This window comes from Artemia franciscana, chromosome 5 (assembly GCF_032884065.1).
Source record: "Artemia franciscana chromosome 5, ASM3288406v1, whole genome shotgun sequence".
Taxonomy (NCBI): Eukaryota; Metazoa; Arthropoda; class Branchiopoda; order Anostraca; family Artemiidae; genus Artemia; species Artemia franciscana.
This window is the reverse complement of record NC_088867.1, coordinates 52,039,209-52,066,259: the sequence shown is the minus strand read 5'-3', so window position 1 is coordinate 52,066,259 and position 27,051 is coordinate 52,039,209. Positions and strand designations below refer to the sequence as shown.

At 34.1% G+C, this 27,051-nt stretch overlaps 1 protein-coding gene across 1 annotated transcript in view; it reads left to right on the top strand.

The window, feature by feature from the left end:
- The window catches only part of LOC136027566 (cap-specific mRNA (nucleoside-2'-O-)-methyltransferase 1-like), a gene marked incomplete at its 5' end in the record, with an annotated part of 59,721 nt that extends 33,231 nt beyond the window's left edge, over positions 1–26,490 (top strand). The window contains 7 exon segments of the mRNA XM_065704938.1: positions 1,574–1,770; positions 8,552–8,686; positions 10,251–10,479; positions 13,942–14,058; positions 18,595–18,707; positions 21,955–22,063; positions 26,224–26,490. Of these exon segments, the coding sequence (XP_065561010.1) occupies positions 1,574–1,770; positions 8,552–8,686; positions 10,251–10,479; positions 13,942–14,058; positions 18,595–18,707; positions 21,955–22,063; positions 26,224–26,380 (1,057 nt within the window).
- Positions 26,491–27,051: the final 561 nt, after the last annotated feature.

Here is a 27,051-nt window from a genome sequence, read left to right as displayed (position 1 = left end):
GGGTGGATTTCAATCCGGCTGCTGAATGGAAAATCAACTACTGTCAGAAATTCACTTTAGTAGCTCTTTAATTTAATTTTAATTTAGTAACTAATGATTCGGCCACGACAGGCCACGTGTTTCGTTAAGTAAATTATCCAGCAGTCTTTTCTGAGAAGTAATAAAGGCTGATAGGTAATTTTCTAGGCCTGAGAAAAAAAAGTATATACGATATACACAATGTAAAAAGAAGAATAGGTACACCACAGAGAGATTAGCTCTTTAAGAAATATATCCAGAAAAAATTACCAATAGAATGTTTTCGCCATGCAAATTCAGGAACTTAAGTATTTTAATCGCAACTTATTTGGTCGGAGAAGCGAATTTTTTAACTCTAATCTGAAAAGGAAGTGAATCCAATTCTTCGTATTGAGCGGGCTTTTCAGCCTAGACTATTCAGCCCTTTTTTCTTTTGAATGTCTATGCAAGATGAATTGGACAACTGCGAGTGATTGTTAGTTGTTTATCTTGCGATGACTCTTTTTTGATCAAGTATCTTGCAGTAGCTTTTTGATTCTAGGAACTGAAATATCAGGGAATATACTTCGAATTCAGTACTCTGTGTGCAGGCTAGGTCAGCTAAGGTCTTGACTGATAGTTAGATTATGAGGTGTTTGAAGCACTTAGTAGTTTACTTTGAAGGACAAGCTGTAGAGACGTCAGCATATTGCATTCAAATAAACAAAGATCAGTTGTTTCATTTTTGGTAATATTTATGTATATGAAAGTATTCTTCTTACTCTTCTTCTTGTTTGGATTAATATGAAGACGATTTTGGATAATTTTTCTAATTTTCTTACTCTTCTTCTTCTGCTTCTTCTCTACTCTTCTCTTACTATTCTTCTTATCCTTCTTCTTGTTTGGATTAATATGAAGACGATTTTGGATAATTTATCTATTCTTCTTACTCTTCTTCTCGTTAGGATTAGCATGAAGACGACTTTGGACAATTTGTCTATTCCCCTTACTCTTATTTTCTTCTTGTTTGAATTAATATGAAGACGATGCTGGTTAATTTTTCAATCCTTCTTATCCTTCTTTTCTTCTTTTTCTACTTCTTTTCTGCTCTTCTCTTCTTATTCTTCTTACTCTTCTTCTTGTGTGGATTAGTATGAAGACGATTTTGGATAATCTCGTCGTCCGAATCAAATTCCGAGTGAAAGTATCCTATTTTATGAGGTAGACGCGAATTTTGGCTGCTTGAGCTAAATTAAACTATTATTTTAAATTATTATTTTATTATTGTTATTTTATTGTCATTTTGACAATCTGCTGGAGCTGAATTAAACTCCAGTCAGAGCCTTGTTTTTGCACATTAAAGTAGACCATTTTTAGAAGGTTTTTTTTCAAGTTAAAAATACAGGAAATTTTATTTTAAACATGACGAAACTAATTTTTCAGTTCTGATCCAAAAATAAAACGCAGAAACCGCTCGCCCATATAAAAACATTCTTTATCGTCAGGAAATTTGGCTGCCGAATCAACATTCAGCTTATGGTATGGTTTAAGTTAGCTCTATTTCTTTATATTATAGGCTCGGCCGACGACAGATTATTGGATTGGCCAAAATCGCAGCATTTGCTCGAGATACAATGTTGACTGAATCAAAACAGGCTGACATGAAGAAAAAATGCTTGGAATATTGGAAGATAGAAGAGGATGTGAGACGAAGGCCGCACAAAGATTCGCCTAGAAACACTGCAAATAAGCTTATCAAAATGGCTCGAGTTGGTAATTTTTTAATCTTTTTTTTTTAAGTGGCTCCTTTCAGCAGTTTTAGCTGAATGGTTGGCGTGGTAGACTTGTAATCCTATGTTGTTAGGGATAGAGGTTCGAGTCCTAGTGTCGCCAATTATTTTGTTTGAAACGAGGGTCAGTGGTGTGACTCTTTAAGCTTAGAGTCGACCCAGCTCCAAATGGGTATCTGGAAAAATCCGAAAAGGGTAATCAGGAACGGTATGTGAAAGCACACAGGATGGCTGATCCCCAGCCCCCCTAGCACTTCGTGGTTGAAGGGTTAAGAAATGAAGATCAGCTCTACCGACAGGGACTGTGATGTCTGGTGGTGTATCTTCGACCTTTTCATGTTTTTTTTAAGTGCCAATTTTTTTAGTATTTCAGATTATATTGTCTTTTATTTGCTGCATATATTCAACACATTATAATGCACTATAACAATGTCCCAGAAGCCAAGTGTTCACAGGTAACACCACTACATGAGTACAGAGAATGAAAAAGCGGAAACACAAAACGATAAAGAAAGAGTGAAACGACCGAACGATCAACTTTAACAAAAAATAAGATATCAAGGAGGCACACTCGTGCCTCTATAAAGAGGCGACACACGACAATGTTAAGCGATCTTCGGTTCCAGTGGTCGCAGACGGATGGGGAGGGATGCATTTCGTAGCCCGAGCTCCAACTAAGAAACCTGCAAAATTTCATCCCCCTCCAACTTTTTCTTCATGGGGAAAATCTGGCCGAAAGTTTCGACCTGTCAACCCAAGCCCCCCCTTTAACGTTGTCCGATCGGGCTGAAATTCACAAGTTAAGGTCCCCTAGGGCCCAGGAGCTTATCCGCGAAATTTCAGCTTGATCCGATAACTCCTTCCCTGTTTTCCAGAAACCACGCATAGCCACTTAAAATTCATTTACTTTTTTTTCCTAGACGCCTACAGGTCACATCCGACATCGGATCTGGGTGTACGAAGACTCATTCGATGCGGAATTCTCCGAGTAAGTGCCCATGAAAGTTTCGTAGGAAAATCTTAACCCCCCGAAAGTTTCAACCCTCCAACCCCCCCCCCCCACCCCTTTTAACGTTGTCCGATCGGGCTGAAATTCACAAGTTAAGGTCCCCTACGGCCCAGGAGCTTATCCGCGAAATTTCAGCTTGATCCGATAACTCCTTCCCTGTTTTCCAGAAACCACCCATTAGCTATTTAATTAACGGATTTCTCTCCATAAGAGCCCATGTTAATTTGAAATTTTTAAAAGCTATTGAGAAGTTATATTTACACACATGCAAGTTATTAGCTCAGTTGGTAGAGCGTGAGACTTTTAATCCTCGGGTCAAGGATTCAAGTCGCTTACGGGCGGTTTTTTTTCACAACATCAAAAAAATTTTGATAACACCTGGACAGCTTATCATTTGAGAGATAACAGAATATTAGCTTCTTATGAGCAAAAGAAACATTTCGGTCATTTTATCTATTTTTTTTCTATTTTATACAATGATTTAAAAGCGGGGGGGGGTGGGTTCCTCTCCTAATTCCTGTACGAGGAGTACAGGAATTATTAAATTACATCCACCATGGATTGTAGAAAAACGTACAGAATTAATATGAAAAAAAATTAAACCTGTACAAAAGAGTCTTTAAAAGCGGGGAGTTTGCCTCTCCTAATAGTCTTCTTATAGTCCTAATAGTCTAATAGTCCCATGTTAATTTTTGAAATTCTTAAAAGTTACGAATATCAGCATTCAAGTACATCAAAATAATCAGCTCGGCACGGCAAGAATGACTGCAAGCATCATAAAAATCCAGCTCCATTCCAGAAAAAAAACGTACAGAAATAATATGAAAAAAACTTCGTTTTCTTAAAGAGTTAAAGAGGCTGCGTCCCAAAGTCGAACCTTAAAACGTACAGGAATTAGAAGAGGCAGTTGGGGGGCTGCCGCCCCCCAAACCCCCAGCTTTTAAAGACTCTTTTGTACAGGTTTTTTGTTTTTTTGCTAACCCCCCGCTCTTGGCTTCGGAAAGGCCCTCTTTTAATTAACAAAAAATTGAAATGAATGAATAATGGAATAACTTCGAAAAATGTTAAACACAAGAGGACAGGAGAACCATTGCGCCGAAACTAGTAAATAGTAACAATGAAGTCCCCCCACAAAAAAAACCTGTACAAAAGAGTCTTTAAAAGCTGGGGGTTTGGGGGGCGGCAGCCCCCCAACTGCCTCTTCTAATTCCTGTACGTTTTAAGGTTCGACTTTGGGACGCAGCCTCTTTAACTCTTTAAGAAAACGAAGTTTTTTTCATATTATGTCCTGATAAACCGGGACCTCTGCTTATCGAGAGAAATCTAAAAAACATTACAAATATCTACGTGAATAGGTAAGAAGTAACTAGGAAGTAAGAAAATTGAGTAATTAGAAATAAAACTTGAAAAATAAAAAATCCCGAAAAACAACAGGTTTATGAAAAACATATAATAACAGGGTCTCTAGAAAGAAAAATAATAATTGTTTCTGCGTTGTTTATAGAAGTATTTCACTCAGTTGTAACTTCTGTATTTTTTCGTGAGGTAGCTATTGTATTTATATTGGTGTAATTTTTCTTTTTATTCCTTTTTTATTTTATATTTCTTCTTTTTCTTAAGTTTTATAATTTAGATTCTTTCTTTCTCAACTCTCAGGTACACAAGGAAAATATTCGCTTGAATGCTCTTCTTTGGTTTAAGAATAAATTAAAGAAGAAAAGGAAAGGAAAGTGCTGTAAGGGAGAGGGGTTGAATTTACTATGTAGGATGATATGAGGTGACTATAATTCTTTGTGACATAAATGAGAGATCGATATGTTAAGAAATGTTATGCAATGCAATGCTAAAAGCTGGTGATACACGAACATATATTAATTGATCATTGTATGTAACCTTTTGTGTATTTTATGTGCGCTTTTGTTTTTATTGTGTATCTTGTAAAGGTTGCTTTCCATAAAATTGAATATCTAATTATCCTCCTTGACTTTTAAACGTTCAATGCCAATTTTTTTCTAATTCGGATCGAATTATTTTTTTTCTACGCCGTATACTACTTTTTTTTCTACGCCGTATACAAGGGGAGTTGCATCGGATCTGTTTGAATCTAAGGTTAGTTTGAGAGCCCCCCCCCCCAAAAAAAAAACGACTAAGGAGAGTAAAACCTAAAAACGCTGCTTCAGTCTGTATTTAACGGACTACTACTGGCAAATTTTACGAAATCCCGAAAAAAGTAAACGTCGTGGGATTTCTTGGGAATACGCACCAAATGTTTAGTTAAACTGATTAAGAATGCTTTTCTTTAGAAATTTTTCGTCAAAACTTTGGAAATTATCGAAATTCCTTGTATATTATCCTACTGTCTCAATCAAATGCTGCCACGTGGCATGTTTGCATAGACTGTAAGCTGAAAGGTTTATTTGAGATGCTGGAAACTCATGTAAAATATTGTACGTACACTTGTCCACAAGCGTCATAGGGATGGTACTACTACAGCTTCTCTTACACTTACACCAAACTTGAAAAGCCTATACCCAAGAATTAATTTTTAGCCATCAGGACCTTTCACGTTCCTGAACGGCTGGATCAGTAAGTAATAAACTTACCTAATTCTATCGTTCAAACGGTACTTTTTTGGAATGTCGGCCTGTGAAGCTGGCTGCCCGTTGCAGGGTCTGAAAGCTTGGGATATATTTCATATGATAGGAAATGAAATGAAATGAGGTATGAAATGAAATGAAAGTCATATGAAATGAGAGTCACCTCATGCAGAGTGATTTGTTCTTTGCGAGAAGTCTCGCGGAAGTCTAATGGCTATTAAGCAGAACATGCCTCCTAAGAGAGGCAAGTGTCTTAAGCCCAAAGAGGGTACTTTCGAAGTATCAATATCAGGGGCGTGAATTCACGAAGATATGGGAGTGAGAGCAAAATGCGTTTTATATATTCTAGAAGGGGGTAATTTTGCCATTTTTTTCAGTGAAAATACCAAAAACAAGCATTTTCAATGAAAATACCAGAAAAGGTATTTTTCAAAAACCTGAGAAAAGGGGAAATAAAATCTAGGATAGGTCTGCCCCCATCCCCAAATAACGCCATTGACCCAATCCAGGGAAACCGGTTCTTTGACTTGCATCCATATATGTTTTTTCAGTAGAAATGATTTCCTTTCCATATTGAAAAACAAATAAGTCAAAACTTAATAGCAAAAAAAAACTTTTTATATTCAAGTAAGAAGTAGTTAAAACCCAAAAGAGCACAATGGTCGATAGTTATACAGGGTTGCCGCTCCCCCCTGAAATATCATGGGATGTTATTTGGACTTTGATTTGATCACCGCCACTCCCTTCCAATGTTTGGTAATTTCTGTTCGTTTCAAGTTTTGATCGTACTTTACCCTAATTTACAAAAAGAAAATAGTTTTCTATCTGTTTGACATGTTTATGTAATTTCATTGACGTCAACAGCATATATAGAATATCTGATTCATCTGGTTAGTTTTCTTTGTTCACCAAAGCGTTTGGAGTTGAATCAAGCTAAATCAATGTAATATTGCAAGTAAAATCTATTCAAGTATTCAAAGTGCCTCTGGAGGTGGTTAGTGCGGGTGGATCGCTTAAGCCAGTAGCTATTAAGTCAGACTTTTGAAGAAAAGTTTTGTACTTCCTCGTATGTATATATTGTGGTGTATACCCACAACTTTGATATTGAAACTAAAATTTCCATAAACCAGCGTAACGTTAGCCTGTATTAAATTGAACCAAGTCCGATTGAATAAACGTTAGAATATAAAATATAACTATCAATACCTAAAACCTGCGTTATTTGTTATAGCTTTCAAGGCCTGTTAGTTTTATAAAAGAGCTAGAAGTTAGGGTTGTCGGATAACAGGCATTAAAGAGAGCATACCAAATCAACGGCTCTGTCAACCTGGTAACCTATCAACATCCATCCTAGATGCACTCGGCATCTCGAGCCTTCCTCCCTTCAATCTGCAACTATAAGTTGTGATGTCGTATGTTTATTTCCAGATAGACTTAGCCAATGACATAATAGGATGTGTATGCTATGCAGCAACATCAATGTTTTCATCAATTTATTTGTTCTATTAATCTAGAATATGAGGTTAACTTATTATTTAAGACAAATTTTATTTATCTAGAACTTAAAATAAATTTAGCTATTTAATTTTGTTTAATCAATTTATTTATCTAGTAAAAATAATAGAAAGCACAATATTTGTTTGTAAACAAATTAGTAAATTAGAAAGGATATATCACAAATTAATAAAAATAATAAAGAATCTGAAAAAAATTCGCAATATATCAAATCACTCTATCAGACAATGGAGTGATTAGAGTATGACTTACCAAAAATTTGTTTATATGCATTTTTGCTACGTTTTTATGAGTCCTACAAAAATTTTGGGGGTTGGGGAGCTCAAATACCTTAGCCCCCTGGATACAGCCTTGAGGGGAGATGGCTGATGTCATAATTCTTGCTTGCTTAAATATTAGAAGATTAAGGTTGCGGTAATTAAAAATGGAACTTATATTTTGTTGAGGAAATGGAAAAAATGATACGTGTATTTGTTTGTGGTTTTTTCTGTCACTGTAAAGTAGTTGTTCATAAAATATGTGTTTTAGGCATACGATAAAGATGATTTTTATGCGAAAAGCTCCGAATTCCAACTATTTATGTAAGTAAGAAAAGAGGAATGAACGTATTTTGGTAAACTAGTAACTTTTGTGGCACTATTCGCGATTATTCGGAAATTATCACCAAAAGAGCAAAGAGCTCTCCAAAATCTGTCTAAAAATTAACAACTTGTATTTCCTGTTATCGTTCGTTCATTTACAGGCGGTAATTTTCGGCGAGTTTTGAAAAAAACAATTTTCTTCAGAAGAAATTTGCAGATGAGGAAAGTGCTACTTCCAAGTATCTTAAAAACTTATTAAAATAAAAGATAAAAATAGAATCTGTCAAATAAGCATGCTATGGTAGAATGGCTGGTACACAAATATAAATTTTTTCAAAAAATTTTGAGATAGTAATTTTGTTCAGCGTAGTTGAATAATGCCTTTTTTATTTTAACTATGGTTTTTGGCAGGCTATTGCAAGAACTTTAGAAAAATAATAACTGAATTAGAAAAATTAAAAAGGTTTTTTCATAAAAAGTCTGTTCATTTGTGTTAAACCTCGAGATCACCTTTTTTTAAACTGTACTTTATAAAAAACAAAACAAGTAGGATTACTCTACAATACACAACGTAAGCTAGTTAAAAAAGGAATATATTGACAAGAATGCTTACTTTAACCTTTTGGCAAAAATATTTCTTTTGTCCTTAGTTTGATTTTAAGCAAAGGGAAAAAAGGTATTTTTTTCACTAATGCTAATGAAAGTTCGAATATTTTGCCTTCACGTCCAAAAGACTATCAATGAAAAAAAGGAAAAGAAAACGAACAAACTAACCTAAAATAAAGAATACGTGTAAAGATAAGGAGAAAAACATACAAACGATATACAAAAAAAATCACATCTTAATGAGGTCCAGTAGGTTAGTCCAACTTTTTATCAAAATGCACTAGGCAATAAAGCAGCACAAGCCATATTGTAGGTCTGATAAGGATATACAGCAAAATGAGATAATCTGTTTATTGAAATTATGTACCTTTATACAGGTTTCTTTCTGTATGAAAGTAAGCCGAACATCTGTTAAGTGCTTCTGCATTTTGGTTAAATACTGAATTTAACTTACAGAAGAAAAGATGCTGACTAGCCAGGATAAATTCCTAGACAAATCTAACCTTGCTACAACTATGAGGTCTCTCCTAGATTGGAAAGGTTTTATTGTTGGTGGCTGCATTGAAAAGCATGAAAGGACTTTCTACTTAAGTAAGTTACTTTGATTTTATGTTTCTTTTATAAATTGTGCTTAGTCAATGTACTGATTTTTTTTTTTTTTTTTTATTAGAATTGTAAATTCAAACTGGTAGACTGACAAGAACGGTATGAAATAGAGCTAACTGTTCCTACTAGAAACTGACTGCAGCATTAAGTAACATTGTCCTGATACACCGGTAGACATTTCTTCTGCTTCTCATTCTGCTTAATTCTGCTCATTCTGCAATTCTGGTCATTCAGTGTAAAGTTCCTGTCCACCACTTCCAACTATATCTACAAATACTGAAAGTATCAAATACAATGATAATCTGTCTGCCTCTCATTCAACAATTCTGCTCATCCAGCTCATTCAACTTAAAATTCCTGATTTCACTATTTCAACGACATCTTCAAACATTTAAAGTACCAAGGATATTGAATATTCTTCTGCCTCTCATGCTGCTCAATTCTGCTCATTCTGTAAATTTGCTCATCCTTCTCATTCTACTTAAAGTTCCTGTTGTCACCACTTCCAATGATATTTCCAAATATTGAAAGAACAAAGACCAGCGAAAATTCTTCTGCCTCTCATGCTGCTCAATTCTGCTCATTCTGTCATTTCATTCATCCTGCTCATTCATCTTTCACCATTTCCAGTGATGTCTCCAAAGGTTTAAACCACCAAAAATAGTGAAACGAAATCGTATTATTTTAATTGGTTAGATTGTGACATACACAACCATAATTGTCTTTTAACGTTCGCAAAATCAATAAATTCAATTGTTAATAAAAAGAAAACTCCGTATACAAATAGGCAATTTTGTTAGTAGTGGGCGCTAAATTTAAAAAAGAGCTGTTGGTGAAAACTGAGCAAAAAAAACTATTTAGCAGCAAAGAGCATAAGAACCTGCAGTTTTCCTTGGGAATATGGTGAAGCTGTCTTTAGAAATCAACAGATTGTTAATATTTCAGTTTTTAGGGAAGAAATCCATTGTCAAATTTTACTAACTAGCTTTGTTTGTTTTTATTCACGGTTTAATGTGGCAACACTGATGACAGTGTCGTACTGCACTAAAAATTTGAAAAAAAAAAATTAGAAATCTTAGAAAATCTGTGTTTATAAACAAACCTATGGTTAGTCCGGGAGGAGCTCTCTTTTTCGGCCCCCAGGGGAACCTGATGTTTTTGTTTTGATGTTTTAGGTAGTTCCAGGCCTTTTGTACTTTTAATAAAGACTTAAAAAATCATAAAGGCGAAAAAATCATCAATAGAATAAAAATTGAAATACGAATTTGGCTCTAAGTTCAATATCTTATCCGAACCTTGCCTATAATATGGAATGTGTTCATTTCACAGCCTGAAGTTGCTCAGAAAGAGGGTTTTTTAGGACAGACAAATTTTAGGTTACCCCCCCCCCCTAAAAAAAAATGTGGCCGTCTCATAAAAACGTAACAAAAATGCATATAAATAAACTTTTGATGGGTTTCTTAAGACTCCTTTTTGTACCCTCCTCCTCCCCCCACCAAAAAAAAATATTTAGATACGCTCTTGATGCTCTATGATGCTATTTTATCAGGTTTGGGACGAAGTGAAGTTTACCGCTACGAAAATGGCTCATGGGTTAGACCGTTCTCCTCTGAGGGTTCCTGTAGTGTGGAACTGCCAAGGGAAACCCTTCTTTATGGAGAAATCATATTTGAGTATCGTGGCAGTGGAAAAGGACAGAGAAAACGTCAAAGCTTGTACATCTATGATGCTTTCTATCTTGGCGGAGAATATATTGGAGATAAACATCTGGTTGACAGGTTTGCTTTTATATTTTCTATCCCTATTTAATTATATTATCTAACATTATTTTTATATTATTCTGTTCTTATTTTTATATTGGCTCTTACAGTTTTGCTTTTATATACTTATTTGTAAGTTGTGTGCAAGAATATGAGTAAAAACGTTAGGATAAAGGCCGTTGTAAGCAAATGCATTCTTACTATTGATTTGTTATATTTGAAACAAATAGATAAGGTCATAGCGTGTTTTCCTACATCAAAATTCCGCGAAAAGGACGCAAGTCCACTTTTTTGCGAAATTAAGTTAACCATATGAACATTGTGAGTAAATGCATGTTGTGAGAAAGAGCTGTTATATTTGAAATGAATAGATACAGCCATTAATGTGTTTCATGACATCGAAATTCCTTGGCGTTTTGCAAAAGGGCTCAAGTCCACTTCTCGATAATGAGTTAAGCTTATTGATATTGTGAGCATTGTAAGTAAAATCATGTTGTGAGCAAGAGCAAAGTAAAAGGCAGTAGTAGTGTGGATTTGTTACATTTGGAACGAATAGATAAAGTCTATAGTGCGTTTTTCGACATCAAAATTGTGCACTTTTTTTATGTAGACATCTGATTTTTATCTTTTTTTATATCTCTGTTTAGACAATTATTTATTAATTGACACATACAAACTAATTAATACAAAAGAAATCAGAAAAATCAAATCACAAAAGTGCTATCTTTAGCTACGGGACAAGAGAGCTGAAACAGATTACATACTAATCAAGAAATTAGTATTAGAATAACAATATGTATGTGTAATAGACCCTATAAAAATAGTATGTTATAATCTCTGTAGGTCAGGTTTTTTTTATGACGCTGGCGAAGACTAGTGTGAGACTCTTAACTTATGAAGAGTGGACTTTTGCAAGATTCGCTGATTTTTAGCGGTACCAGTTTCATTCATTGGCATGCAATTCAAACAGATCACCCTACCGCCTTCTTGTTCTAGTGGATAGCTACTGTTCAATTGTTGCTACCCCTTTGCATTATACCACTATTTGCCCTTGAGATAGAAAAGATCTCACAAGAGACTCAGCAGTTAATGCAGTCTTGTTTTCATTCCGTCTAACACAACCTGTTTTCAAAATGCAGTCATTATACCACTATTTGCCTCTCAGATTGAATGGTTCTCACAAGAGATTCGCATTTAGTGCTGTCTTGTTTTCATTCCGTCTAATACAACCTGTTTTCATATTGCAGTCATTACACCACTATTTTCCTGTCAGATTGAATGGTTCTCACAAGAGATTCGCATTTAGTGCTGTCTTGTTTTCATTCCGTCTAATACAACCTGTTTTCATATTGCAGTCATTACACCACTATTTTCCTGTCAGATTGAATGGTTCTCACAAGAGATTCGCATTTAGTGCTGTCTTGTTTTCATTCCGTCTAATACAACCTGTTTTCATATTGCAGTCATTGCACCACTATTTTCCTGTCAGATTGAATGGTTCTCACAAGAGATTCGCATTTAGTGCTGTCTTGTTTTCATTCCGTCTAATACAACCTGTTTTCAAAATGCAGTCATTACACCACTATTTTCCTGTCAGATTGAATGGTTCTCACAAGAGATTCGCATTTAGTGCTGTCTTGTTTTCATTCCGTCTAATACAACCTGTTTTCATATTGCAGTCATTGCACCACTATTTTCCTGTCAGATTGAATGGTTCTCACAAGAGATTCGCATTTAGTGCTGTCTTGTTTTCATTCCGTCTAATACAACCTGTTTTCATATTGCAGTCATTGCACCACTATTTTCCTGTCAGATTGAATGGTTCTCACAAGAGATTCGCATTTAGTGCTGTCTTGTTTTCATTCCGTCTAATACAACCTGTTTTCAAAATGCAGTCATTACACCACTATTTTCCTGTCAGATTGAATGGTTCTCACAAGAGATTCGCATTTAGTGCTGTCTTGTTTTCATTCCGTCTAATACAACCTGTTTTCATATTGCAATCATTGCACCACTATTTTCCTGTCAGATTGAATGGTTCTCACAAGAGATTCGCATTTAGTGCTGTCTTGTTTTCATTCCGTCTAATACAACCTGTTTTCATATTGCAGTCGTTACACCACTATTTTCCTGTCAGATTGAATGGTTCTCACAAGAGATTCGCATTTAGTGCTGTCTTGTTTTCATTCCGTCTAATACAACCTGTTTTCATATTGCAGTTATTACACCACTATTTTCCTGTCAGATTGAATGGTTCTCACAAGAGATTCGCATTTAGTGCTGTCTTGTTTTCATTCCGTCTAATACAACCTGTTTTCATATTGCAGTCATTGCACCACTATTTTCCTGTCAGATTGAATGGTTCTCACAAGAGATTCGCATTTAGTGCTGTCTTGTTTTCATTCCGTCTAATACAACCTGTTTTCATATTGCAGTCATTACACCACTATTTGCCTTTCAGATTCAATGGTTCTCACAAGATATTCGCATTTAGTGCTGTATTGTTTTCATTGCGTCTTGCTGAATCTCAATTAACAAGCAAAATCCGATTCTGTTTTCTTAAAAAAAAAAAATTTGTCGAAAATGTGGGTAAACTTATTTAGAAATAAATTTAGTCTAACTCTTCGAGGATTTTTAATTCAAATTTTTGGCTGATATCAACTTCGTTAGCACATTTTTTTTGCTAGCCAGGAGGTTTTTTTGGGAATGAGAATCTTAAAGCCTTAACCTAGGCCAAAATGTTAAGATCTTACAGTTGTTTCTTCATTGGCTTGAATTTTGTTTTTCAAAATTTCAAATCACCCCCTCCCAAATTTACGTCATATAACTTACTGCTTTTGTCACAGACAAGTGCTTAGATTTTATTTAGGTCAACTGTGAAAATTGATTTTTTTTTTCTAGGAATGAGGGCTCCCTAGCTCTCCGCCCAACCCAAATTTTTAGATCTCACTTTTGTTCCGACATGGCCTTCAATTTTTTTTTCGGTGATCCCCCCCCCCACCCAAAAAAATCATCTGAAATAAATTACTATTTTTGTCACTGACAGTGCTTGGATATTGATTAAGTGGGCTGTAAGTATTGATTTCTTTTCCTTTTTTGGGGGGTGGGGGAGGTGAATTCCAAATTAACGAATGAACAGAAGAGATAGGTTTATGCAACTGTATATTTATGGTATTCCTCATGTCGGAAAAAGCTGTAAACGTTTGCTTATTATTTGGAACGTTGGTTTATATTCTCTATTTGTAATCCAGATTTGTTTTTGTTTCATTTTGTTTTTGTTTTTAAAAAAATACTTCTTAGGTAGACAAATTAAGAGATCCCAAAAATCAGCATTACGTCTAAAACTGATGCCATCTACTTTTGCAATTTCATTATGTTTGTGATTTCGACAGAGTAGAATTTTGAGTTATTAGAAAATTTGCTTTTTGTATGTCAGAATAGGTCCAAGAATGTCCGCTTTTCATTTTTCTTCTGTTTTAGGTACTGTTTATGTCAGAAATTTGCCAAAGCTGTGAATAAACCATCCAGAAATGACCTAATTGCCGTCAGAGTGCACACAATGTACGATACTGAACACATAACACTGCTGTTTAAAAAGTCAGTATACAAATTTCAGTATAACATTTTAATTACCTTTTTTAATTACCATGCTGACTGTACTGGCAGGCGATACAGTCAGCATGAGTCTCCTTTATCCTTTAAATCTGTGTCAATGCATAACATGTTTCAATCTATATCTACTATTTCTACTGTTCTATCTCTCTATGCATTTCTATCTATTTCTACTTCTACTAATGTATCTATTTCTAATGGAAAAAATCATGCAATGTACGATGGGCATTACCACATCTCTCTTTGAGTCCTCTTGACATTCTAGGACCACTTGGTTGATACAATCATCCCTAGGAAAAAAAACAACAAACAATTAAACACACACCCATGGTTGGTCTTCTGACAAAAAATATTACAAAGTTCTACATTTTTGTAGATAGGAGCTTGAAACTTCTACAGTAGGGTCCTCTGATATGTTGTTGCAAAGTCAATCATAGATAAAGGACATGATTTTGAAAAAAAGTGATTAGCTGATTTTAAAACTCCTCTGACAAGCTGGCAGACAATACAGTCAGCATGAGTAATCCGTAATTTAGAACTAGTCGCGTCAATCTGGGGGCAGACGTTCTTTTTTTCCTAAGACAAATTTTCAATTTCCCCAGGTTCAATTTGGTTCGTACAAAAATCAAATAATGTCCTGTAATTACCAAACTCACTCTAATCATCTTTCTTATTTTATAAAATCCTTAGACATTTTTCTTTTCAAAAATCATGTTCTTACTCTTTGGTTGGTTGGTTGTCTAAGTTTGCTTTCCTCGCCGTTTAGTATAACAACTATTTTGAATACTAATGCAAAAACAAGTTATTAATTGCTGTGGCTAAATGACTTTTTAATTAAAAGTATTTACAATTTGAGTATTCAAATTTTCGTGTGAGATTTTTTTTGTAGGTTTTTTGCATCATATATCGTGACCTGAAAACGACTTTATCCTTTTCCGTAAGAAACAAACATTCTAGGAATCTTCTGCTATTTCTTATAATTTTTCTCGCTCTTTCCAATGGTCTATTTGGTTGATATTTTGACTAGATTAAACTGGCTATTTAGTTAACACTTGATTAATAACATAATTAACTTTGTTACAAGTATGCAAACTTTTATGTATGTGATGTTTTTTTAAGTTATCTAATCCTTAGTTTGAAACATTTATTTTTATATTCACCATGTTCAACCCAAATTTGTCTTTGTGTTTTTTCCCTTTTTTTTGTTTATTATTTTGTGTCATGTTTGCTAAGTTTTATTATTCCATAAGGAACTAAGATTTTGAAAATATTCTGCTAATTATTTTTTATAATTTTCCCTACTCTTTCAAATGGTCTACTTGGTTAATAATAGAGTTGTGTTAGCTATTTTGTTAACCTTTAATTTTATAACTTAATTAACTATGTTGCAAGTTAAGTATGCAAACTCCTGTGTATCATGTATTTTTTTTTACTATCTAATTTATTTATTTATTTGTTTATTGAACACTCATCATTCACGTAACATTTATTTTTATATTCACTATGTTTGATCCAAATTTGCCTCTTTTTTTCCCTTTTTCTTATGTTTTTTTTTTTGCGTCCTTTATTGTGGCCTGACAACGAAGTTAAATCATTCTATAAGGAACCAAGATTTTGGAGATTTTCTGCTATTCTTTTCCCCAATCTCAAATGGTCTATTTGGCTAATATACTTATTTTAGGTGTTAAGTTAACTCTTTAATTAACATTATAATTGACTTTGTTTTAACTTAAGTATGTTGTAAACTTCATTTATATCTGGTAGTTTCTTTTATTGTCTGCTCTCTAATTTGGAACATTTATTTTTAAATATAACTTTCTTATAGCAAGTTTGTCTTTTTTTTCCCTTTTTTATGTTTTATTTTGCGTGATAAACCAAAATTTTGGAAATCCTCTGCTACTTTGTAAAACTTTTTTGCTCTTTTGAATGGTCAATTTGGGGTTCTGTGCAACCCTCGTTTGCCTAGCAACAGAAAATTCAGTTTTGTCACTAGCAACACATCAGCGCTTTTTTCTCAGAGGGAAATTATCCTACCTTTTGTTTAATTATCACTTGTTAATTTTTAGTCAAGGTTAGTTTATCAGGTTTGTTTAATTAATATTGTAAAATTAATTAATTAATTTAATATTTGTTTAATTATCCTACCTTTGTTTTTACTCTTAATAACGGCTGGAAAAAGCGGATATAATTTTATTAGCTGGACAATGGACTATTCAGTAAGGGACATTCAAAATCATTAATTGAGTTTATCACAAGAATTGGTTTTAGAGCAACATCTGTGCGCATTGTTTTTTCTTTTGATAGATTTTCAGGTTCAATTTGCTATATTTTATCCTTTTAGTTTATTATGCCTAAGAATAAGGATAAGCTAATGTAACTGAAAAAGCAAGGGAGATAATAGACATATTAAGATAAGGAAAACACGCTTGTTGTTTTTCTATAACTTGCAAACTGAAAGGTTGAAAATTGAAAAAAAAAATTAAAATTGAATTTGGAAGTTTTGTTCCTATTTATCCTTTCTCATTATCAGTTCAAATATAACATTTCAACGGACTTTTTATTTTATTATCTACATTCAACGAATCATTTACTTTCATCGGACCTAGTCTTTTTTCTATGACTCTTCTTACCGATAGCTTTATTTGTGCCACCTGAGCCCAATATCAGCAAGGGAGATAACAGTTATGTTAAAATAAGGAAAACATGCTTGTTGTTTTTGTTATAATTTGCAATTTCAAAGGTTGAAAGTTAAAAAAATAAAATAAAATTGAATTTGAAAGTTTTGTTCCTATTTATCCACAGACGTTGTCAGATAAGTGAACGAAATATGAAAGAAACTGTAAACCTGGTAATGAAAAATTATGCTAGTAAGATCTGGGCTGCGTATGCCTCCCTGGCTTCAAACGTTTCGTATCTGAGTAGAGATCACCGTTCTCAGTTATATAATAACCTAACTGTTCCTCACTTATTTGCCCTTGTACCTGTTTGGTCTTTTCTTAATTGTGGTAAGAGAAAGCAATTTCATTACCTTTGTTTTAGGTTTTCAAAGTATTTAATGGAACTTCCAACTTGGACAAGTAGCTCTTTTCTGCAAAGAAAGTATCTAAATAATGACGAAGACCACACTGCCTTTCCATAATACAACTACAGAAAAGAGAATAAAGAGGACTTTTTTCCCAAGACAGTGAACCAACAAAACCTATTTGAATACTTTGGCCTTATATCTAAGGGCCGTCTTCAGCAAAGAAAATAATAAACAATAAAACACTCGCAATAAAAGCTCTCGGCTGAATTTTTTTTTTTTTTTTTAAATAGCTTTGGCATCATTACTTCTTAACGAAAAGTTTAGCCAAGACTGTGTGATAAAAGCTAACGTTTTACAAGCTAAAAAGGTTCATTCATTGAACTAACAGTATTTATAAAAATCGGAATAATTTCTTATTGTCTCAAATCAAATAAATTATGGAAAATGAGCTGAACGAAAGTTATGGTTCGATCCTACTTTTCAAAGTTGTAAAGAAGGAAAGATTAGTACGGATAGGTCACGTTTTACGGACAAAGAACGGTATTTTGCAAAAGATTTGCTTTTTAGCAGTTCTTCGGGGGTCAAACGATAAGTAGGATGCTCTCGGATGAGATACAAAGAGGCTATACAAATTAATTTGAAGGAAATCAAAACTTCATTGGAGGGTGTAAGTAATGAAGATTTGAACAGATTTGGCCGAAGGAGGAGGCTATGTAGCTGTGTTGGCCTCAAGCAGCTGGGTGCTGCAATTACCAGTAGTTGACGACTAGTAGTTTAATTCAAATACAAACTTTAATAAACCAAAATTAAGCTTTTCTGAATTTTCCTAGTTCTACTGAGCATCGCAGGATTTAATTCATTTTAAACTCATATTTAAAAGACGTCTTACCTAAGCAGTTGGCATACTGGGCTTGTACTGTGTCCTTTTGGGCAGCTGATCGAGCTCAAGTGTTGCTAGTGATTTGATTTGAACGGAGTCAACGTTGTTACTCTGTAGGATCAGTCAGACTGGATCCAGCTCCAAATTTGTCTCTTGACAAATTGTTGGGGAAAATACAGGAAGCGTCGGATAATTTGCCTCCAGTCACGCGAAGCACTCTAGGCTGAAGGCAGTGAATCAGGAGACTAGTATCTGCGCTACACGGACCATTGGTCAAGTATGTGAAAAAATTTCTTTTTAGTAAGTGTCAAATTCATAGTAAACCGTCAATGTTACCAAGTTTTAAGTTACCACTCTCCTCTGATAAGTTACCACACTCCTTGGTTTAAATGGTAATAAGTAATTTTCAACAATTTATGTAGGTTTATCCAATTGACTACAGAAATCTTTGATCATTTGTAAAAAAAATAGTAGGAACAGGTAGGAAACATTGAGGGCTCTCCCCCCCTCTCTCTCTCTCTCTTTCTGTCTCTATCTATCTATTTATCTCTCTTCGTATTGTCGGTTCATTTGAAAAGATGAAATGTCATTTACGAGATTTTTTTTTTTTTTTTAGGTTGAATCGTCAATATATGAAAGGAGGTGGTCCGACTGAAAAGCTGGTTTACATGGTTGACGAAACTAGTTGTATTTTACCCAGAGGTGTTTTGTTTTTGAAAGGAACCAAAGGTATTTTTTCATCTATTTTATTCAAAAATTAATTATGATTTATTGATTAGTCGTGAATTTTAAATTATATTTTGAAAGAATCAAGGTTTACACTCCTATAATATTTTTGAAATTTTAAGTGTTTAGAACTACGGGGGAAGGTAAGAACTTGGGGCTTGACTCGAATAGTTAAAAATAAATATTAAAAGTTTTCTGATCATGATTTTATGTTTATTTTGATTTTCATTACATACCCCTCTTATACCTATCTTACCCTCTTGTACCATTTTACGCTCTTTATACCCATCTTACTCTTACTAAGCATTTCATATCTAGCTTACCATTCTGATATTTTTTGAATTTTGTCGCTGTATGCATTTTTACTTTTTTTATTATCTTTTTTTTAGATTGTTGCAAATATCTATTGTATTCGAGCTAAGTTTGTTTCTTAACACAATAATATATATATATATATATATATATATATATATATATATATATATATATATATATATATATATATATATATCATTTTTTCTTTTATCTCCACGCTCTTGTTTAGTATTTACGATTCAGCCAATTTGTGTTTTTGGGAAATTAGAAAGGTTCGAACCCAAAATAGTGATGAATTATAATCTAGTTTTTTTTTTGTTGTTTAACGTGCTTCTGAGCCGCTGCTGACATGTAGGCTCTGACATTTTCAGAGATCCTGAATCTGTATTTTGAACTCTGTTTTTTTTTTGTTTTTTTTTTCGAGTGTCACGTTTAGTCCGCTATTCAAGGACAATCTGAGTCAGTCTTAAAATAGAATTAAGCTAGAATAGAAATATAATTAAACAGAATAAAATGAAAAATTAAACAGAATTAAACTAAGATTTCCTATAGCATTTAGGATACATTTTTGTAACAGAAGATACTATTTGAGGAAGGGAGTGAAGTTAGGAGGTAAATGCTAACGTTTGTGTGGTCTCGAAGTATATTTTCACTAATTTTGTCAGCCCCTACGCAGATTTTATTATGGCAAACAATTTCAATGAAAACCACCAAAATTTTAATAATCACCAAGCCGTATCCTTGTTCCCACTTATGACGTTAATGTGGCGATATTCTAATGAACTCTTCCACAAAAAAATACTCGAATTTATCCATCCTCAAAAGTGAAAGTTGAACATTATAAGTCAAAATATTGAACTAAAAATATTAAGTCATTAGAAAAAAAAATAAGATGAATCTCTTTTGACCTGCTTACCACTACTGCTAACAACTTATTATAGCACCAAGCCGCTTGAGGCCAACACAGTTGTGGATGCTCCTCCTCTACCCATATTTATTCACGGCTTACTTTTTACGCCCTCTCATAATATTGTAATTACCTCTAAATCCTTTATTGTGGCCTCTTCCCACCAGTTCGTAGTGGCATCCGTATCGTTGGGCCCAATTGGTTGGTCACAAAGTTCAATTTCCATGTTCTTGCTCATTAATGTTTTGCTCATCTCCAATTGGGTAATCGATCATCCTTCATCCGTAAAATATGGCCAAGTCATCTTAAACTTTTTTAAATTATAGCTCTAGAAAGTGGTACCGAGCCTCATTTTTTGTATATCTTATTGTTTGATAAATGGTAGGTCAAACGAGTAGCTAAGACAATTCTAAAGGCAATTCCTTTCGCACATAGTTTAGAACTTTGGTCCCATTTTCTGCGGCAATAATAAAAGAAAGGTTCAAATAGCTAGGCCAAGTTTTGTGGCCGAAGCATGATATATTACCAAAGATTATGCTTTTTGCCATTCAAATGTCGCTAAAGGAAAATCAGGTTGCCCCTGAACGGGGTGAGACGAATCCGCAATGAAAGATTTAAAGGGAATTTATACGCATGGTGAGAGGTAAGGAGTGAAGCTCTGAACAAATTGGGGTGGAAGAGGAGTGTTCGCAGCTATATTTGGGCTCAGGCTGCTTGGTATTGCACTGTGCTGTTTGCAGTTGTGCTATTTTCAATTAAATAGCACATTTAGTGCATTTTCGTTTCGGCCTTCTGTGCGTAAAGGGCCTTTATAGCAATCAGTAACCTAATTTTTTAATCTCATCAAATTTAACAGATATCACCATGATTGAATGAATAAAACCAAAAATGAGCTGAAATAAAAGTGAATCATAAACCCAAGCTTAAAATAAACTGAAATTATCATAAATAAAAAGGGCAGAACCGCCCCTTAGACTCTTAAAAAATAAGATGTCGTTTTGCACTTTAGTCAAACCGATTTATATTTCGGAAAGTATATTTTTTATTTGTCTTAACATCAGCCAACAGAAAAAGTAATCACAAGAATCAAGGCTCACAAATAAGAACTACCAAAAACCTTCTCAAACCCTTCCTTGAAACATTCTAGTCCATCCAATGCCTGCCAGCATTTACTCTTTTTCTTTCTTATTGCACTGCTCCTAGTAGCTTAAAGCTATTGTAGTGAATAAGCACGACATAATCTATCCTGCTCAAATGACGTTCATAAAATACCTTTGAAAGAAAAAATCGTAAATATGTATCATAACCAATGGGATATGTCTCTGAATGTTTTAATGTAATATTATTTGTTTATTCTTCTACAAAAGGATAAACATAGAAAACATAAATATAGACTTAAATAAACATAGAGAATTTACGTAAATGTTTCTATGAATGAATAAATGAAGCCAAAAACGAACTGAAGTTAAAGTGAATCGCAAATGCAAGGAATTACCATAAATGTCAATGGGACAACCGTCCCTTAGACGCTCTAAACGCAAGATGACCATAGCACTTTACTGAAAACCATTTTTACTTTGAAAAGCATATTTTTATTTGCCTTGTCATCAACAAAACAAAAAAGAAGATCACAGGGCTAATCATGGTTTACAAATAAGAACTACCCCAAACTAGAGTGGAGATGTCGTCCCTTCAAACCCCCCATTCCTTCCAATGCCTAGCAGCGTATACTCTTTTTTATCCTCTTTGCAACGTTCGCTGTTGTCCAAAATAAATATCTTTTATTCTATTCTATCGCAATGGCCTCTATGGAATGCCCTCGAAAAAAGGGTTAACCGTAAAATTTTGAACGCAATCTTATTTGTTTATTCTTCTTCAAAAGAATGAACATAGATATTGTATTATTTATTGTATAATATATTTATTACTGTATATGTTTATTATTATTATATGTTTATTATTTGATATATTTATTATTTATCATATAATATTTATTGTATTCTTCTTCTACTCTGAATTTCTTTCCAGACCCTTGGATGTTGGGATTTAGCAAAAGTACCCAAAAGCAGTATTTCTTTCACACAATGAAAAGAGTATCTGAATACAATGCCCCCAAAGATAGTTGTCTTCCGTTTTCGTAAGTTCTTCGTTTTTCCTTTGAATTTAATTGAGAGTGCAAATATTATCTAAAAGTTCTAATTTATACTCCTTTTCTTATCCCTTAACTATTATCCTGAGTTGTTCACAGTCCTCTCTCCTGTCTTTTTAATAACTTAAAAAGACAGGAGATTCTTTATTAAATACCTTGTCTGTCTTATGACATTTAACAAATACCTCTTCCCTCCGAAACCGCGACATACCCTATGATCAAGCTCTCGCGAAACTGAATTTATCTTCACTTAAAGTCCGGCTTGAACACCTGATTCTGCAATTTAGAAAATCCGTCCTAGCCAATACGAGCTACCAATCACTACTATCTGAACCAGCCCCTCCCAATAGTCGAACTTGGTTTCAAAATAAACTTCTACCCCCTCAAGTACGAACTAATCGTTACGCCAACTCATTTGTGCCTCTCTCCAAATTGATTTTCAATGCTGAGCCGTAGTGTGTGATTTTTGTTTAAATGTAAGAATTTTTAAAAAACTGAATTTAGCTATGTTACGGTAGTTTTTAAATATACCGGTATCTCTCTCTCTCTCCCTTCCACAGGAGTAATTCCTGCAGGTGGCACGGGATTTTTTTGTGCTTACACGCTGCCGATTTCAGTTTATCACAAGAAGGCGGTAAGGGTCTAACTTCTCTAGTTTCACAGGTGGTTGTACAGGTACATGTTGCAAGAATACTCAGAATATAGAGCCTCAGTCTCTGATACCTCGTCTCCCTGTTCAAAGATTGCTACAACATTTTCCTTGGATTCCTGTCTTTTTCAAATAACTTTTTTTTGTATTTTGACAAATACTCCAGCCCTCCCATGGAAATAAGTTCTGCTTTTGTTGTGGGAGCAACGCCTTCGTTTTGTTTTTGTTTTGTTTTGTTTTTGTTTTGTTTGTTTTGTTTTTGTTTTGTTTTGTTTTCATTTAGATTTTACTAACTTTTAGATCTTAGTTTACGTTAATTCTCAAGCTGTTGTCTTCCTGTTTTCCTGCTTATACAATTAGCAGGGTGGGATGATTTTTACATGAAAGATTTTTTCGTGGGGGAAAGAGATTTTCCGTGGAGGGGAAACAGGATTTCTCAGCGTTATCTAAAAAACGATCTGAAATATATTTAAAAATAAGTTTTTCTAAGTTTTTTTTCAACTGAGATTAAGGAGCAATATTTAAACTTAAAATGACAGAAATTACTACGTATATGAGGGAGTTCGCCCTCCCCTCAATACCCCCTTCTTTACGCTAATTTTTTTTATACAATTATACAGGTTCAGTCAAATTAGAGCGATACTTGTTAAAGAGAGTCACATTCGTCAATCCCTCAAGCGGGATTGACGAATGTTGGATTACATATGGAAAAGCTGCGCATAAATCTACCTGGGGCCAGAAAGGGTCCTTTTCGCTTGTCTAAGAGCCCGAGCCTAATGTGTGTAAAGTGAAGTAAAAGTGATAGTCTACGTCAGAGAGGAAAATCTACTATTCCGAAAAGTTTTCGGTTTCTTCCAACCGGTTTCAGTTTCGTTTTTCATTTCGGTTTCAACCGGTTTCAGTTTCGGTTTTCAGTTTCTTCCAACCGGTTCGGTATCGGTTTCTGAGTGGACAGCTATGTATAAGCAGGAAAATAGGAAGAAACTAGCTTGAAAATTAACGTAAACTAAGATCTAAAAGTTAAGGTAGTCCATGATCAAAATGGTAGCGGATGAATTTTTTAGTAGTTAAATTAGCAATTGTATTTAAAGACTAAATTCTAAATTTTTTATATTTGTGACCATTCCCTGGACCCATATATAGAACAATTTCGCAGTGCAAATGGTAAAGAATGTGCTTGGGTTAAGATTGTGTCTTCTGAGGTAGAGGCAATGTATCACGTTTTCCTCCCTAACTTTAACAGTTCTCTTATTGCTAAAGAGATTAGGGATTTCCCTTATCCTAGTAGCAGTATTAAAAAGTTAGCCCACTGACTAATACTCTTTGAAAGCTGATAAATATATTTTCCTTCAGTCATTTTTTGTGAAAAAAAATATTCTGTGTAAAAAAAAGGGGAGGATTGGCAACTTCTTTGTTGTGATACATACAGGGCAAAACTGGGGAATGAATCTCGTCAGGAACGATTCAAGCCCTGGATCGTTATAAAAACTAACTGGATCCAAAACGTGTGCCCATAGCCCTTTGTCTCCTCATCTTTTCTATCATAAGTTTTAAGCAGAAAGGTATGTATTTTTAACCTTTTTGAAATAATAAAAAACCACAAGTATTTAATTTTGAACGATTGAAGAGCTGCTATTGGGTAGTTGTCCTTTCACTGCCCTTTTCCGCTCCTATTTCTAACTTTTCAGTGAAAAGGTATGTACATTACTTCTTTTTTAAAGAGGAATTATTCAAGGATTTCCAAACTGCATGACTAGAGAACCATAGTGGCCTCTATAACACCCTCTCTACCTTCCTGCCACCCCCCACCCCTCAAATGCGTCTCATTGTCAATATTTCAGTAAAAAGGTAAATGTGATGGACCTTGTGTGGACTGAAATTATGAAACTGTTTTCAGTTAATTTTATTAGAAAGCAGTCAGTGGGTTTCTGAACGCTCTAAATGCCTCCTCCTATGTTCTTTCCCATTTGGATCGCAGTTCTATTTTAAATTCTAGCAGAGAGGCAAGCGTGTTGTACCTTATTTGAACCAGAATCGTACGAGGGTTTTCAATGGGTATAAATGGAGAACCAAAGGGCGTCATAGACCTCTAAAAATACCCCTCAATTTCTGTAACACAGAGGTAAGTATGTTGCCCAACTTTTGGATCCAACTCATTCAAGAATTTTTAATCAGTGTGACTGGAGTACCCAATTGGGCCAGTTCCCCTTTCATCTTTCTCCCTGGCCTCTAAATGGAAAGAGAAAAGTAGGCATGGTGCTCTTCCTTTACAATTTAGTGATTTTAAATTTTATTTCCCCCCCCCCCCCCCTATAGATTAATTTTTTTAATATAATCATTGCTAAATACCCTTTTTGGGTATTTTCATTGAAAGTTACTTTTTTTATTCCCATTTAAAAGAAAACTCAAAAACTACAAAATACCCCCCCCCCTCCAGCAGCATCTTGAAAAAATTGTCCCCCACTCGCCTAAATTTTGCCTCTCTAAATTGCCTCTGTAAATAGGTGCCTCTATAAATTAAAAAAATCTATTAGAAGTAGTTTAATAGTCAACCAAGAAAGTAAACAGTTATGAATAATATGTTAATATGTTAATAATAAGTTATGATAATTCATAACTGAATAATATAAATCTTTTCTATCTGACTATTGAAAAAATGCGAGGGTATTAGTTTTTTTCTTTTCGATCTGAATTCACGATTTGATGCAGTTCTACTGAGATTTGCACATTTCTTCACGTCGTCCCAATCTTTTTTGGTTTGAAGTTGTGTGAGTCCTTGGGAGGCTACCAAACCGCTTTTAACAGGGTTTTCAGTGACTTGTTAGTTTTTTTTTCTATTCTTGTCAGAAAAAGAAGATTGATGGTTTATCACTGCACCAATCTATCTGATTAAAACACAGCTAAAGACGCTCCTTCTCCGCCCTATTCTTTTCAGAACTTTACGCTTTACATTTCTCCTTCTTATTTTTAGTCTTCTCTGATTTCTTTCCACCCCATTCGAGGACGTCCTTCTTTTCGTTAAAACCTACATGAACGACCAAAAAGCATGATCTTTATCTTTGAAACGTCACCAAGTATTCTGTTCTTATTTTCATTACAGTGTTGGAAATTAAGTTCGAATTTTTGTTCAGTTCTGATTGAGAAGAATAAGTTTTTACGGTAGGCCATACAGTTAGTTCTTATAATAGCACGAAAGTTGTATTTTATTTATGTTTCCATCATTTGTATTCGCTTATTTATATTTACTTGTTTCTTATCTATATTTCCTGACATTCATTTATGTCATAATGAAAATCAATGGAAAAGTCATAATGGAAATTAAGAAAAAATATGATGCAACATTTAGATTTAGATCATAATCTGGCTTAGATCCTGGGATTCATGTTGCCCAGGTCATTGGCCTGGGATAAATAGTTGAAGCCGAACTTGAATATTTTTTTTTTCAATCTTTAATATTCATATATGCATTAAGATCTTATATATTTTAAATCCTTTTTAGCTTGTGTATGGAGAAGCGTTTTTTGTGGGAGTGGTCTGAAGAATCACGGCTGTTAAGTCGACAGCCCGAAGAAGCATCGGACGAAAAACTGAGTATACGAAATGTAAAGACATTTGTCCATAGTATGAGTGCACAGTCGGGTATTGCATGCTCCTGACCATCTTCTTTTTTTCTGCCCTGACTTCAGGTTATCTGAATTATAATAATTGCTCATTTTTATAAATGATTATATTGTGTTGATTAAATTCATGTGAAATATTCGAATAATTGTATTATCAAATCGTCTATACTCGTTCCCAGCCCCAGGCTGCTCGGTGTCAACACAGATATATACATCCCTTCTAAACTCCATTCTATTCAAGGCTTAAATCTTTACGATTGAGAATTTAATATTATCCGATTCATGGGATTCGTTATTGATGCTTTAGTCGTCTTTAATATTGTTTCTATATCTAATAAAATATTATAATTTTAGTTTTATATTCGAAAATGAAATAAATATATATTTAATTTTCTATTTTAAAACTATTTACATTTAATAAATTTCCATGTTTAATTTTAATGAGCTCGAATTTAATTTTATATTCATATTTATTTTATATATATATGTATATATATATATATATATATATATATATATATATATATATATATATATATATATATATATAAATATAACTGAACCAATTGTTCAGTTTGGGACGGGAGTCAGTGGCGTGACTCTGTAAGCTTAGCCAGAGTCGACCCAGCTTTAAATGGGTACCTGGAGAAATCTGGGGAAGGTAAACAGGAAGGGTGTGCGAAAGCACAGGATGGTTGGCCCCCAAC